At 40.4% G+C, this 14,455-nt stretch overlaps 1 protein-coding gene across 1 annotated transcript; it reads right to left on the reverse strand.

The window, feature by feature from the left end:
* Positions 1–4,846: 4,846 nt before the first annotated feature.
* LOC119739061 (uncharacterized protein K02A2.6-like) lies at positions 4,847–5,608 on the reverse strand. Its single transcript, XM_038213896.1, has one exon. It carries the CDS (start codon positions 5,606–5,608, stop codon positions 4,847–4,849), a length of 762 nt encoding a protein of 253 aa, XP_038069824.1.
* Positions 5,609–14,455: the final 8,847 nt, after the last annotated feature.

The following is a 14,455-nucleotide window of genomic DNA, read 5'->3' on the forward strand; positions in this document are numbered from 1 at the left end:
TCACAGTCATATCTGATAAAAAAAGTAAAGTCCTTTTTCTGTCGATTTATTGTTATATCTCGAATATCAAAAACTTATTTGTAATATAAAAAGGTGATTGAAAAGACGTCCTCCGGTGAGCTGTTTTTAGGCAAAACGAGACTGGATACAATTCGGTCCCTAGAGGGCATTTTATACGAGCTAAAGCACGGACATGCGCACAAATCTAATGTCGCCCTGAAAACAGCGATGACCCGTACACGTCACAGTGGTTTAAAACCATGCATGACCCAGACATCATCGATTTTCTTGAATCATCGTCAAAAATATTATTGAAAACGAATTTAAATGCAATCGATCACCATGTAGAATATGCTGCACGATCCTCGGCACGTGCATTTTGTCAAAACGATGTAGATTTTGCTATTCGTGCGTTTTACTCGCCGTTGGTGAGTTGCGCCCTCTTTTAACCAATAATGTACAGTGTGACAACAATTTTTAAGGGAGAAACATCGCGGATCTGGGACAACGTACGTTCATTGCACTGTTTTGTGAAATTAAAAATAAGACTTACCCATGTTTTTATTCAATCTACACAAATGGGACTTATCAATTTACTGGAGAATGTCCATTTCCGAAGGAATGCAGAGTAATTTGTAATCTTTTCCCTTTGAAATTTGGGGGGAAAAAATAATGATGTGGGAGACACAGGTGAAGTGTACGTTTTATTCAGATGATTTTTAATTTTCTCGGTTGTTTGGTTTTGAGGAAAAGAGGGCGATCATGGATAATCATCAAAATGTTAATTCTAGTATTTCTTTATCAAAAAAAAAATAATAATAATAATGAGAAGTACTTTGTAACTTACTCTATTATGTAGTGAGTAAAGTTTATGTTGGGCTAAGGAAGGTTTTATAAAAGTTTTCCGTTTCACGGTGTAAGGTGTTCCTTGCTCATCATGCGATCGCGAAATCTGCCTGGTCTGACCGACCAAGAAACTCATCAAGTCACACTTTTTTGTTTGTCACTGGGCCGCGTTTTGTAAATTTGTTTCCATTCACTGTTGATTCGATGTAGAATTTTCTCGGTGCATTGAGGTCCAGGATATCAATGGGCAACATATGTGAATCTAGTAGTAGATCGGTGCCCACGTTTTACTTTGAGATCCCTCTAAATTGCGACGAAAGGCTTTACAGTTAATAGGCAAACCAGGTTTTGCTGTAAGTGAAAGTCATACAGAATTGTGATGAATGCTTTCCCCCACTTTATAATGAAATAGAAAGAACCTATTTATAAATAAACTGTGCTACAATTATACTCCAAAGTGGTACTTAAACACATGACATTTCGAATAAAAGTTAATGTCTGGCACGTGCAAATACTGGTAGGTTACGAAAATAATATTTTCTTTATAAAACTTTACTATACAGTTTCATACATTAGCTGCTCTACATGACATCAAAAGCCTACAAAGAACCTGCATGTGCGAAATTTTCACCTTTATTTTATGCCAAGGACACTCAGTAAAATGTAACATCGATGTACCTGCGGCATGTACATGACCAATACGTGAGGCGCGCTCACTTCAGTGCAATTGGATCAGAAAGGGAATTCCCCTCTTCATGGCTTGTCAACAGAGGGCGCTGTTTTTCTTGCTCGGCCGCTGTATTCTGATCACTGGGCCGGCAAATGATCGATTTTTCGGAATGAAGGCGATTTTGCGGGTTTTTTGCACTATTTTATTTTCACAGCCAGATAGTTGGTCTAACGATTTATGAAGAAAAAAGTGCAAAATACCCTGGCCGTTGGTGGCCGATTGCAAAAATGTGTCAAGTTTTGGTTTTGTACATATTTTTTTTAAAATAGCGATTTACTCTTTATGTCTACCCTCATTTTACTGGCCTCTTGCTATAGCTATCAATATAAATTATATATCAAACAAAAGACTAATAAAGTGGCTTCAGAAAAAAATGGGTTACAGAAAACAACAAGTTAAGGCCCTGGACACAGCAACTTCTTAAATCTCATGAAGCCAAATTATAAACCGCCATTATTGAATAAAGAGGCATGGTAATAAAATGGAAATTTCAAAGTGAATTACACCTCAAAATAACTTTTTGGTGATTTGAATTATATCTTTAGACATGTCAGGTAAAAGCACTAACAAAAACTGGGAACAAAAATTGGGGTGAAATGTCTGGGTCTTAAACCACTTTGCACGTATCAAGTTAATTGTATGAGCCGTCCGGGGTACCCGGTCAATCACGTGCGTCGAGTGTTTCTACGCGGCCCTGGAGCATGGCGTGTACGGGTCTACGACCCGGTTGCTGTAGGGCACGGCGCTGGTGAATTTTTGGGCCGCTTTCATTTTGGATTGGTGAGTATTGTACTCCAAAATCACGGCAGCCCCCCAAAAAACTTGTTCTTAGCAGTAAATATATCAAATCTACATGTAATGTCTGTTTCTGTTCCTAATTTTTTTTTTTAAACATCTACATTTTCGTACCCTACGGCAAAAAAATCATCACATATCGTAACTGATTAACGTCAATGGCGGGGTGATCGTTAAATTCACGGGCACCCATCCATGAGTCAACTTGCACCGAATTTCACTCGAAATCAATTCAAATCTTGTGATTTTTTTTGTAACCATAGCCCCCAAAATAATCAGTTGCGTATCCAGCTGGGGTGGGTGGGGGGGATTTCTCCCACCCCCGGGGACATTAGCAAAATTTTTTTTAATAGATCCACTTCACAAGCGCCAACGCTTCACAAATTTTGAGGGGCCCCCCTCCCCCTCATACATCATTCAAAGTTACCACAGGCATAGCCCCTATAGCAAAGTTGTGTCCCAAAGAGTGACGTCATGGTGACGCATCATGGGTCACGTGACGTCATTATTCATGTGCATATTACAAAGTCCTATATCTACAGAACTGTCAGTCCGATTGGGTTGAAACTTGGTATGTAGGTAGACCGGGATGTGTTATAGATGAAAATTGAGGTGACGTCATGATGACGTCATCATGGGTTATGTGACGTCATCCCAAAAGTGCATATTGTAAAGTCTTATATCTAGAGAACCAAAGGTCCGATTGGATTGAAACTTGGTATGTGAGTAGACCAGCATGTGTTATAGGTCAAAATTGAGGTGATGTCATCATGACGTCATCGTGTGATTTTACATGAATTTTTGATTTTTGGACCTTTAAGCCATATCTCACGAATGCAGCATGCAAATTCAAAATTCTTTTAGTATTTTGTTTGTTGGGTAATAGGCGTTTGCATAAAATTTTGAAAAACGTGTGACGTCATGATGACTTCATCAAAAATGCAATTTTTGAAAACACATATAAGGGAAAGTCCTATTGTCATAAAACTTGGTGGATAGCTAGATAATGGTACTAGTATGCATAATCCAAAATGACGTCACCATGATGTCATCGCATAATTTTTTTAATATTTACAATTTAATTCCGCTTCCAAAATGTAACACTTCCTTTCATTGGATTGACTTCAATGCAAAAATGTGCATTGAAAAGTTTTATCAAGATGACGTCATCGTAAGGCATGTTACGCCATCATAAACGTGCATTTTTAAGTCTCATATTGAGAAAACTATCAGTCTGAATGGGTCAAAATTGCATATGAAGGTAGTCCGATACCTCTGATTTAATATGGATTAATTTCTTTTAGACGATAATATATATCCAACGCTACATATATAAGAAAATTCTTGTACCGTATACTTTGAAACATTGTACATGCATTGTCTGGGACATGTTATTGATAAAAAAAAGAGAGCATAATGCAAACAGACATAGATCGCTCGTCTTATATCTGTTACTGTGCTACATACTGTTATTTTGATGTAAGAAAACAAACTGGATTAAATACTGTAAATGCTTGATGCTATTTGAAGGATGATGCTTGATTATAGGCAATTATGTTCTCAGGTAACGTTGATCTGGGTTACTTTATTAGCGGCCATTAATGCAAGACATTTAGACTGGTCGATAGAGGGCGCTAGACCAACTATCGTTACACCTTTCCTTTCATGAAAAATAACAGTTCTTTAACAACTTTTTTTAAAACTGTGGATCAGTACACTTTAGGCCCCCCCAAAAAAGTCTCCGGTTTCTGGTATGGAGCTTGCCCAAAAAGTGGTGCGGCGACGCAGTTTTTTTTTTTTTTTTACCTGACTTTTTTGCTTCAAATGTCAGCTGATGACTGCAAATGGTGCCCGACTAAACTTAGTGAAAATATATGGGAGTCCAGAGAGGCCACATAAAGCTTATTCTCGATCATAACCCCATCTAAAAACACGTTAAAATTGTGCAGCAGCAGGATTCCAGTCAAACCAGTGAGTTTGGCGGTTTTGAGACATCATCTTTCATTGAAAAAAAAACTTTTTCATTTTGCCGACGCGCATGGCTACGGCGACGCGCGCGCATACCAGAAACCGGAGACTTTTTTTTTTGGGCCTTAGAGTTACCATTAACTAACAAAGTTAAACTACAACTACAACAATAAACAACTGTTATGATGAACAATAACAATCTCTTTGTACTGTGTCTTTTCTTTCAAGAGTCCAGTGTCCATGAGTTCTTATTTTGTGATGTACTGTTCCAGATATTTTGGGGTTGCACGGATTCTGTTGCTTCTTCTCAAGATGGTTGGTTCTGTGTTAACTGGCAGCTTGGGCGTTGTTATCAGAGGCCTGTGAAGGGATCTGGTGTTGTGGATCTTTACGCTGGAGTGTTGACTCAGTCGTGCTAGTTTGTGGAGTAGCTGGCAGGTCTTGTGCGGGCAGTGTTACAATTTGCGGAATTTGGGTGAATGTTTCCGCACTCTTTCTCAGATGTTGTCAGTTGCGTCGATACTCGCAACCATCTTCAGTGATGATCTGATATGACCGCATGCCAACTTGTTTCTGGACTTGTACTTTCTGCCACACTTTGCTGTTGCGTTTTTGTTGAAATTGCACCGTTTCTCCTTCACTCAGAGGAGGGAGTGGTGCGGCATTTCGGTTGTAGTAGAATGACTGCTTCGCCTGTTTCTTGGTTTTCTTGAAGGCAACATCCCGTATGATTTTTGGTTGCAGTAGTTTGCTGGCTACAGAGATGTCAGTCTTAGTGCGCCGGCCAAGGAATTGCTGTGCGGGTGAACTGTTTAGTCCCTCGGTTGGTGTGTTGCGCCAGTTGAGTAGGTTTAAGTAAAAGTCACCTAGGGTGTGTTGGGTCTTGTTGATCAGAAGCTTGGCAATCTTGACAGTGTTCTTGACTTTTCCGTTGCTTTGCGGGTATTCAGGAGAACTGGTAGTGTGGTCAAATCCGTATTGCGTGGCAAAGTTCTCGAACTGTCGCGAGTTGAAGGGAGGTCCGTTGTCTGACTGCAGGGTGTCTGGTATGCCATGGTTGGAGTAGTGTTTTTTCAGTTTCTTGATGATGGTAGTACCGTCTTTACTACCGGGGAGTGGGTCGATCTCGAAATAGTCTGAGTAGTAGTCAACTGTGCATAAGTAGTCGTGGTTTCCCAGTGTGAAGAGGTCACAGCCAATTTTTCCCCATGGTCTTTGAGGAATTCCGTGGCTGATCAGTGGCTCTTTAGGTTGGCTGGACTGGTACATGTTGAATGTTTAACACTTGGAAACAAAGTCTTTCAGGTCACTGCTCATTCCAGGCCAATATACACATTCTCTGGCCCGTCTGAGAGTGCTCTGTAAGCTGGTGTGAGAAGCATGAAGGTGTTGTCGTATGTCTGCTCTCAGTTTCTTGGGTACGACACAGCGATAGCCTTTGAAGACTACATGTATGCCGTCCTGAGTTGTTAGTTCATCACAAACAGTGAAGTATGCGTGTGTTTCAGGTGGGCATTCGTGCACTGGGTCTGGCCCACCCGATTTTTTGTATGACCAGCTGTAGCGTTGAGTCACTTGCTGTGGCTTGTTTGATTTCAGCAAGTCGTTGTTTGGAGACTGGTAGGAAGTTTGCCATGTTGATACTTTCCACGGCAATCTGGGTGATCTGTCCATTTGTGGGAGGTATGCTCAAGACAGTGTGTCAGCCAAGTACATTTCTGGCCCTGGCTTGCACTTGATTTCCACATCATACTGGTTCAAGCAGGTGAGAAGACGCTGCAGCTTTTTTGGGGCTGCATTGAGAGGTTTGAGTCTGATAGCAACCAGTGGTTTGTGGTCTGTCCACAGCATGGGCGTCGCGAGGGGGGGGGCAAGGGGGGGCACTTGCCCCCCCCCCTGGAAAAGCAAAAAAAAAAAAAAAAGAAAGGAAGAATAAAAAAGGAAAAAAAAAGAAAAGAAACGGAGGCGCGAAGACAAAGTGGTGTAAATTTTATGAGTTGGGGGGGGGGGCAAAATGTCCCTGCCCCCCTCTAAAACTGATAAATCGAGAATGTGTTGAGAAATACAAGCATGTTTTGGCAAATTTTTTTTTTGCCCCCCTCTAGAAAAAATCCTGGCGACGCCCATGGTCCACAGTGTAATTTTGCGACCGTAGACATAGTGGTGGTTGCGCTCCATTCCAAACACAAGAGCTAGCAGCTCCTTTTCAATTTGCGAGTAGCGTGTCTCTGCTGAGGTAAGTGCACGGCTCGCGTATGTGATTGGCTGTTCGTCCTGTAGCAGAGCGAATCCTAAGCCCTTGCAGGATGCCTCTCCTTGACCCTCAGTAGGAAGTTTGGGGTCAAAGTATCTGAGCACAGGGGATTCAGATACACATTGTTTGATGGCTGTGAATGCCTGGTCATGTTCCTCTGTCCAGTTCCAGGCAGTGTCTTTGTGAGTAAGCTTGCGTAGATGCTCACTGATGTCTGACAGGTGGGGCAGGAATTTTGCGAGGTATTTTGTCATGCCGACAAAACGTTGTACTCCTGCCACATCTTGAGGTTTTGGCATGTCCTTTATGGCGGCTACTTTGTTTGGGTCCGCCTTGAGCCCCTCGCTAGACAGTACATGTCCCATGTACGTCACTTCCGAGCTCTTGTACTCGAGCTTGTCAAAGTTCAGTTTGATGTGTCACTCTCTGTACCGCTGTAGGAGTTGATGCAGGTTTCTATCGTGATCGCGATTAGCCTCGTCAATTGTCTCACCCCGTCCAGTGATCAAGATGTGGTCTGCGATCTCGTAGCTGCCAACCAGACCCTCTAGATTGTGGTCCAGTTTCTGTTGAAAGAGACATCTGTGGCAAGATGTCGTCAATCACTGGCAGTGGGTAATGCCCCCGTTTGAGAGCATTGTTGAGAGGCTTGGGGTCGATGCAGACTCGCATCTTCCCGTTTGGTTTGCTGACCGTTACCAAACTTAATACCCAGTCAGTAGGTTCAACAACCTTGGTGATGATTTGTCGCTCCTCCATGCAATCAAGTTCATTTTTCAGTTATCTTTGAGTGTGACTGGCACTCGCCTTGGTAGCATTACAGTTGGCGTCGCCGATTTGTCAAGTTCAAGATGTACAGTTCCTGGCATGTGACCAAGTCCTTGGAACACATCCGGATAGGCATTCTTGACGTCGTTCTTTGAGTTCATTGAGTTTTTTGCGATTGGAGTTTGAAGTCTGCGAGGTTCGTTAACCACTGCGATGTTGTGATGCTGTACATGTATCAAGTCCAATCGTTGTGCAGTACGCGATCCAATCAGTGGTGTGCTCTGGCCCTCAATTATCACAAAGGCCACATTGTATTTGTGATGTTTTTAGGGTTCACTAGCAGGACAGTTGAAGTGCCAACGATGGGAATGGTTGCTTGATTGTTATATAGTGACAGTGTCTTCTTTGATGTATCTACCTTTGTGCCTACAGGTAAGTACATCTGTAGGTAGCACATTGCATGTTGCACCACAATCAACTTGCGTCTGTGACCATTGATTACAAATGTGGCCATGATTTATTTCAAAAGGTACCGTTTGTTTACATTGTCTTCTCGAGTTTCAATTTTCCCTATCACATCTACAGTCATGACCTCAAAATCATAATCAGAATCAAAATCTTCAGTATCTTCATCTAGTGCATGAACTCTTGTCTTTCCTTTCACTCCATGTTTGGGCACTCTTTTTGGCACCCTTTTTTGACTTGAACTTGCACCTTGTTGCCTGCATTTTTGCGAGAAATGGTTCGCTTTTCCACAGGTAGTACACATCTTTCCATACGCAGGGCATTAAGTTTTTACTAACTCATGTTTTCTACCACAATATCTCTTTGGTTTGTGAACTGTTTCTTTGTAGTGGTTCTTTGCTTTTGTTGCTCAATAACCTCTACAGACTAATCTGTTTTAGTCATTTTCATGGCTTGCATGTGTGTTATAGTTGCCTCTGCTGCTTTACAATGCGTGACACATTTATTCAGTTTTAGGCCTGATTCTTGCAGCAAGCATTTACACAATGTGTTATCAGTTATACCACATACAATTCTATCTCTAAGGAAATCCTCAGAAAGACTTCCAAAATCACAAGTTGACTAACTCCCTCAATCTAACCAAATAGTGGTCAAAACGTTCATCAACTTATTGAACGCAGTTGTTAAACTGGTATCTCTCATAGAGTATGTTTGTCTTGCCTTTGCAGTGCTCTTCCCAGAGCTTCAAGATTGTTTCCAGTTTTTGTTTGTCCTCCTCCGTTTTGTATGGGAGGTTGTTGTGTATTTCCAGGGCATCTCTGCCGATGGCAGTGATGCATGTGGCAACCCAAATTCTGTCAGGTTTGTCCACGATTTTAGTTACAGTTTCATAGCTGTCTCACAGCTGCCTAAACTTTTTCCAGTTGGCTTTTAGATCACTAGTCACCTGCAGTGGAGGTGGAAGTGGTATGTGTGTGGGAGTTAACACCGTAGTTGTCATGATAGCAACTACAGCACTTTAAGCTACAAATGCTATATAGTATACGCTATATGGACAATAGCACTGGAAGACTAGTAGCAAGTCTAATTCAAACTCGAAGAGATGATCATGGCCATTAAAGGGAAGATACAATATTTGCAAACATAAAAAAACGAAATGATCAAATTATCACGAAATATTTTACTGGATTGTTAGGGAATGACAGTCCAAAGCATCCTGTAAAATTGTGGCTCCTGGTGTGCTGACATTTTCAAGAAAACTTGTATTTTTCCAATGCTGGTCAGCCGACCAGCATTGGAGAAAACTGGCTTTTTTCAAAAACTGCTCCTAATTGTTCATATTTAGTTATTCCGCATTTTCCTTGCAATTGATTACAAACCTGTGAAGGGGTACAAGCCTGCTAGACTGATTCTCTGACCTTACAATTCCCCAAAGTCTATAAATTGTTCCGTTTCATCTGAAGTGGGGTCAGGGAACCAGACAACAAGAACATAGTTGGTTTTCTTGGATTTTCCAGCATCTCCAAACCCAAAATGTGAAGCAAGTCATTTTAACAATATTGGCTATAACATACTAATCCTCCAAATCCTTTTATTTCTGAAAATTGCAGCAAAAGCAAATGTTGTACATTCCCTTTATATTTGAGTACAATTATCTCTCAAAATAATGTACATGTAAGTGCTAACTTCAGATCTACACAAATGATAACAGAGAATCTAGTGTCCATTTAATTTACGAAGGACCGTCCATAAAGTTCATTTTATGCAACCGTTCCGTAGCACAATGTACATACAATGTACTGACACACCTGAGCGAGCAGGACGCTCAGCGGGCATCCCTCAACACAATGCCCAAGGCTCACAGCCAACTGACACAGTCGAGCGAGCAGGACGCTCAGCGGGCATCCCTCAACACAATGCCCATGGCTCACAACCAACTGACACACCCGAGCGAGCAGGGCATGCCCAGCAAGCACTCCTAATCCTAACAAATCCTACTTAAGGAGTAGCATCTCCAACTATCTTCAGTCTCCTGATGATGACTAGAGCAGGCTAGTCGAAACGTTGAGACCAAAGACAAGTTCTTTCAGAACTTACAGCAGGACTGTTCTAAACAGAACAAAAACTACTTAGCAAGTTGATAATTAGCAGGACAAGTTCTTCTCAGAACTAATATCTTCTAAGCACTAGTTATTACCACATGGTGTTACCGCAAACCGAAACGATACCGATACCCCACCATGCAAAGCCTCAAATCTTATAATGTACATACAGTCGTATAGTCCACTCGCGAATCGAAGTGTTCGTGTGCGTGCGTACGTTCCCCGTTGAATTAGATGAAAGATGGAATCGAAGTTCAGAAAGTCGCCGAAAGTTTGTTGAAACCGTGTCCAAAATCACGTGTACAGTGGGGGAGCAGGACGTAACCTATCTGACACCATGTAAATGCTTGATGCTATTTAAAGGATGATGCTTGATTCTAGGCAATTATGTTCTCAGGTAACGTTGATCTGGGTTACTTTATTAGCGGCCATTAATGCAAGACATTTAGACTGGTCAATAGAGGGCGCTAGACCAACTATCATTACAAATACAATTCCAACTAGAAATGTGTTTCTGGACAAACACAAGATGTTTCAGATATTTGAAATACTCTGTGCATGTGATGAACAATTAGTGACATCACTACAAATGTCACCTATAAACGCAGCACATTATACGCAAATATCAAGTTACAACCAAATGGAATATACATCTGTAGATATAGGCCTTTAATAGAAAAGTGCCCCTTTAATGGATGTCACATGGCATTTGATGATGCCATCACTTGAATTTTCATCTATAACACATCCAGGTATGGGTACATATCAAGTAACAATCCAATCAGTCCTATGGGTCTTTAGATATAGGCCTTAGATAATTGCCCTTTACATGTTATGTGACGTACGTCACATGACATGTGATGACGTCATGATGACGTCACTTCAATTTCCATCTGTAACACAACATCGGGAACCATCTTCGGCTGAGCCTTAGTGTCCGCCAAGTCTAAAGTCAATCAGACATATGAAAGTGCCAATGTGTATGGTTCGAAGAAAAACGTGTACAAAACCTATGGGGAAAATGTGCATCTTTAATGTGACGTAACCTGACACCTGATGACGGCACGATCAAAAATTTCTTTTAGGACCATCTGTGGGTGGGAGTCTAAGTGTGTACAAAGTCTAAAGTCCATCAGATTCACGAAAGTGTCAAAGTAGAGTGTTTTAAAATGTGTACAAACCCTATGGGGGAAAACTGCATCTTTAACGTGACGTAACGTAACACCTGATGACGTCACAAATGCGAATTTTTTTCTAGGACCATCTGTGGGTGGTGGTTTAAGTATGTACAAAGTTTAAAGTCGATCGGATTTATGAAAGTGCCAAATTAGACTGGTAGAAGAAAACCGTATACAAAACATATGGGGGAATGACTGAAAGAGGAGAAAACTAGAGGTCTATGTCTGTTTGCAACAGAACATAGGGCTTTTCCGCATTATGATTTTTTTTAATCAATAATATGCCCTGAATATGCATGAACCTAAAATCTGTCAAAGTTAGCCGAAAATCGGCTAAAACGGTCACTGTGGACAGGATTTGACCTCGGCAATACGATGTATGTGCGTGTGTACTTAGGTCTTTGCTTGGACAAAGAGTGATCTAAATAAATTACTGGCAAAGAGTCAAACGCACTTTGAAAATCGACAAATATTTTTAAATTTTTTGATGACGTCATCGTGACGTCACTTCGAACTTTGCATACTAGTATGATTAACTACCTACCCACCAAGTTTCATGACAATTGGACCTTTCCTTATATGAGTTTTGAAAAATCGCATTTTGATGACGTCATGATGACGTCACACATTTTTCAAGTTTTGTGCGAATAGCTATTACAATAACAGACCAAATGCAAAAAAGAATTTTGCATTTTGCATGTTGCGTTCGGGAGATATGGCTAAAAGGTCCAAAAAAATAAATATTCATATAAAATCTCAGGATGACGTCATCATGACGTCACCTCATTTTTAATCTATAACACATCCTGGTATAGCCACATACCAAGTTTCAACCCGATCGGACTTACATTTCTGTAGATATAAGACTTCACAATATGTACGTAAATTTTCAAAAATCAATACAAAAATTAGGTGATGACGTCATCGTGACGTCATAGTCTTGGCATAATTTTTGTATGAGGGTCTTCCTTGGCTGTAACTTTGATGACGATTCCAGATCGTCAAGTTATAAAAACGGTGGCTTGAAAACGTGTACAAAGTCAATGGGATAAAAATCCAACAGCAGAAAAACTGCACCTTTAAATACGTGATTTGCCTTTAAACTGAAACATTTTTATAAAATATTACTTGATATTCTGACTCTTGGGAATATTTTCAATCAAATGGCAAACGTAAAAAAAATATGATTTCTTTTTCCTTCTCATAGTAATTCTCGGCCGAAGTTCAGAACTACTCAGTAAGATATATCAGTGTTGTATAGGAAAAAACTTGTGAAGAAAGCTGTGTACAAAGTCAATGAGAAAAATTAATTATTCATGAATCCATAATAAATCACTTGATGATGACGTCATCATGATGTCATAGTCTTGGCATAATTTTTGTATGAGGGTCTTCCTTGGCTGTAACTTTGATGACGATTCCAGATCGCCAAGTTATGAAAATGGTGGCTTAAAAACGTGTACAAAGTCAATAAGTTAAAAATCCCACAGCAGAAAAACTGCACCTTTAAATATGTGATTTGCCTTTAAACTGAAACATTTTTATAAAATATTACTTGATATTCTGACTCTTGGGAATATTTTCAATCAAATGGCAAACGTAAAAAAAAATACGATTTCTTTTTCCTTCTCATAGTAATTCTCGGCCGAAGTTCAGAACTACTCAGTAAGATATATCAGTGTTGTATAGGGAAAGACTTGTGGAGAAAGCTGTGTACAAAGTCGATGAGAAAAATTAATTATTCATCAATCCATAATAAATCACTTGATGACGTCACCATGACGTCACTCTTCGGGACACATCTTGGCTATAGGGACTATGCTTATGCCAACTTTCAATGATATCTGACAAAGATTAATGCCAAAAGTGCTATAATACGTCCCTGTCTATGCGCATGCATGAACATAAAATCTGTCAAAGTTAGCCGAAAATCGGCTAAAACGGTCACTGTGGACAGGATTTGACCTCAGCAACACGTGCGCTGCAGGCTGACTGACATACGATGTATGTGCCTATGTACAACGTACGTCTATGTACATGTACATTGTGGACGTCCTGTCCTGTGCATGTTTTGAAGCAGAGGTATTGTCAACGTGAAGTTTTAAGCGTGCGCAGGGTATGTTCGAGTTCGCTTATCGCCTCGAAACTTTGAAATGTTTTACACCTACCCTTCAATCGACAATTAAAGTAAAAACAAATATAAAAACTCCCATTTGCTGATTTTTCAGGAATTTTCAAATGAAAAAGGGTCTTTTTATTATAACTTCCGGTCTGATGACGTCATTCGCCTAAAACTTCGCACACGTCTTAAGTGGGTCAAGGTCATCATATACACCAATATTTAGGCGATTCCGACAAACTTCGCCACAGACATCTATTCAAAATACATTTTTGCTAATTTTCAACCTGTCGCTAGAGGGCGCTCGAAGATTGCATGGCGTCATCGGTAGATGATTTGAAGAATACTATCGGCCAAGAGACTAACACCGTTGAAAGCAAGTTCATTTCTATTACCATTTTCAAATAATAAGCCACTTCTGGTTTGGGCCTTTTTCGACCGGAAACAAAGGGTCACGTGATTGCACGCACACTGAATGAAATGAAGACCTCAACCTACTCTACCACTTGTCGGCAACAGAATGCTGCGGACGCGTACGGTTGATTTCTTATGCATTTTTAAATATTAAAAGTGTCACAATTTAATTGCCTATAAATAAACACAGGATGACGTCATCATGACGTCATCATTCCACAATGTTGTTTGAATTAGGGTCTTTGCTTGGACAAAGAGTGGTGTAAATGAATAACTGGCAAAGAGTCGAAAATACCCTTTGAAAAGCGACAATTTTTTAAAAATTTCTGTGTACAAAGTCTATGGGAAAAATTAAATATTCAAAAATCTATAATAAATTAGTCGATGACGTCACCATGACGTCAATCTTCGGGACATATCTTTGCTATAGGGACTATGCTTATGCCAACTTTGAATGATGTCTGACAAAGATTAATGCCAAAAGTGGCGTGTAGAAAAAACGTGTACAAAGTCTATGGGATTTAGGCGACAAAAAGAAGAAAGAAACTAGAGATCTATGTCTGTTTGCAACAGAACATAGGGCTTTTCCGCATTATGATTTTTTTATCAATAATACCCGTCCCTGACTATGCATGAACATAAAATCTGTCAAAGTTAACCGAAAATCGGCTAAAACGGTCACTGTGGACAGGATTTGACCTCAGCAACACGTGCGCTGCGGGCTGACGGACATACAATGTATACGTGCGTATGCACAACGTACGTGCATGTGCTATACACATTGTGGAAGTCCTGTGCATGTTTTACAGCTCTCTA

The sequence above is a fragment of the Patiria miniata genome, unplaced genomic scaffold, assembly GCF_015706575.1.
Source record: "Patiria miniata isolate m_02_andy unplaced genomic scaffold, ASM1570657v1 HiC_scaffold_30, whole genome shotgun sequence".
In the NCBI taxonomy this organism is placed as follows: domain Eukaryota; kingdom Metazoa; phylum Echinodermata; class Asteroidea; order Valvatida; family Asterinidae; genus Patiria; species Patiria miniata.

Excerpts from the sequence above, each read along its gene's own strand:
- LOC119739061 (XM_038213896.1), bottom strand. The coding sequence starts at position 5,608 with ATGTACCAGTCCAGCCAACCTAAAGAGCCACTGATCAGCCACGGAATT.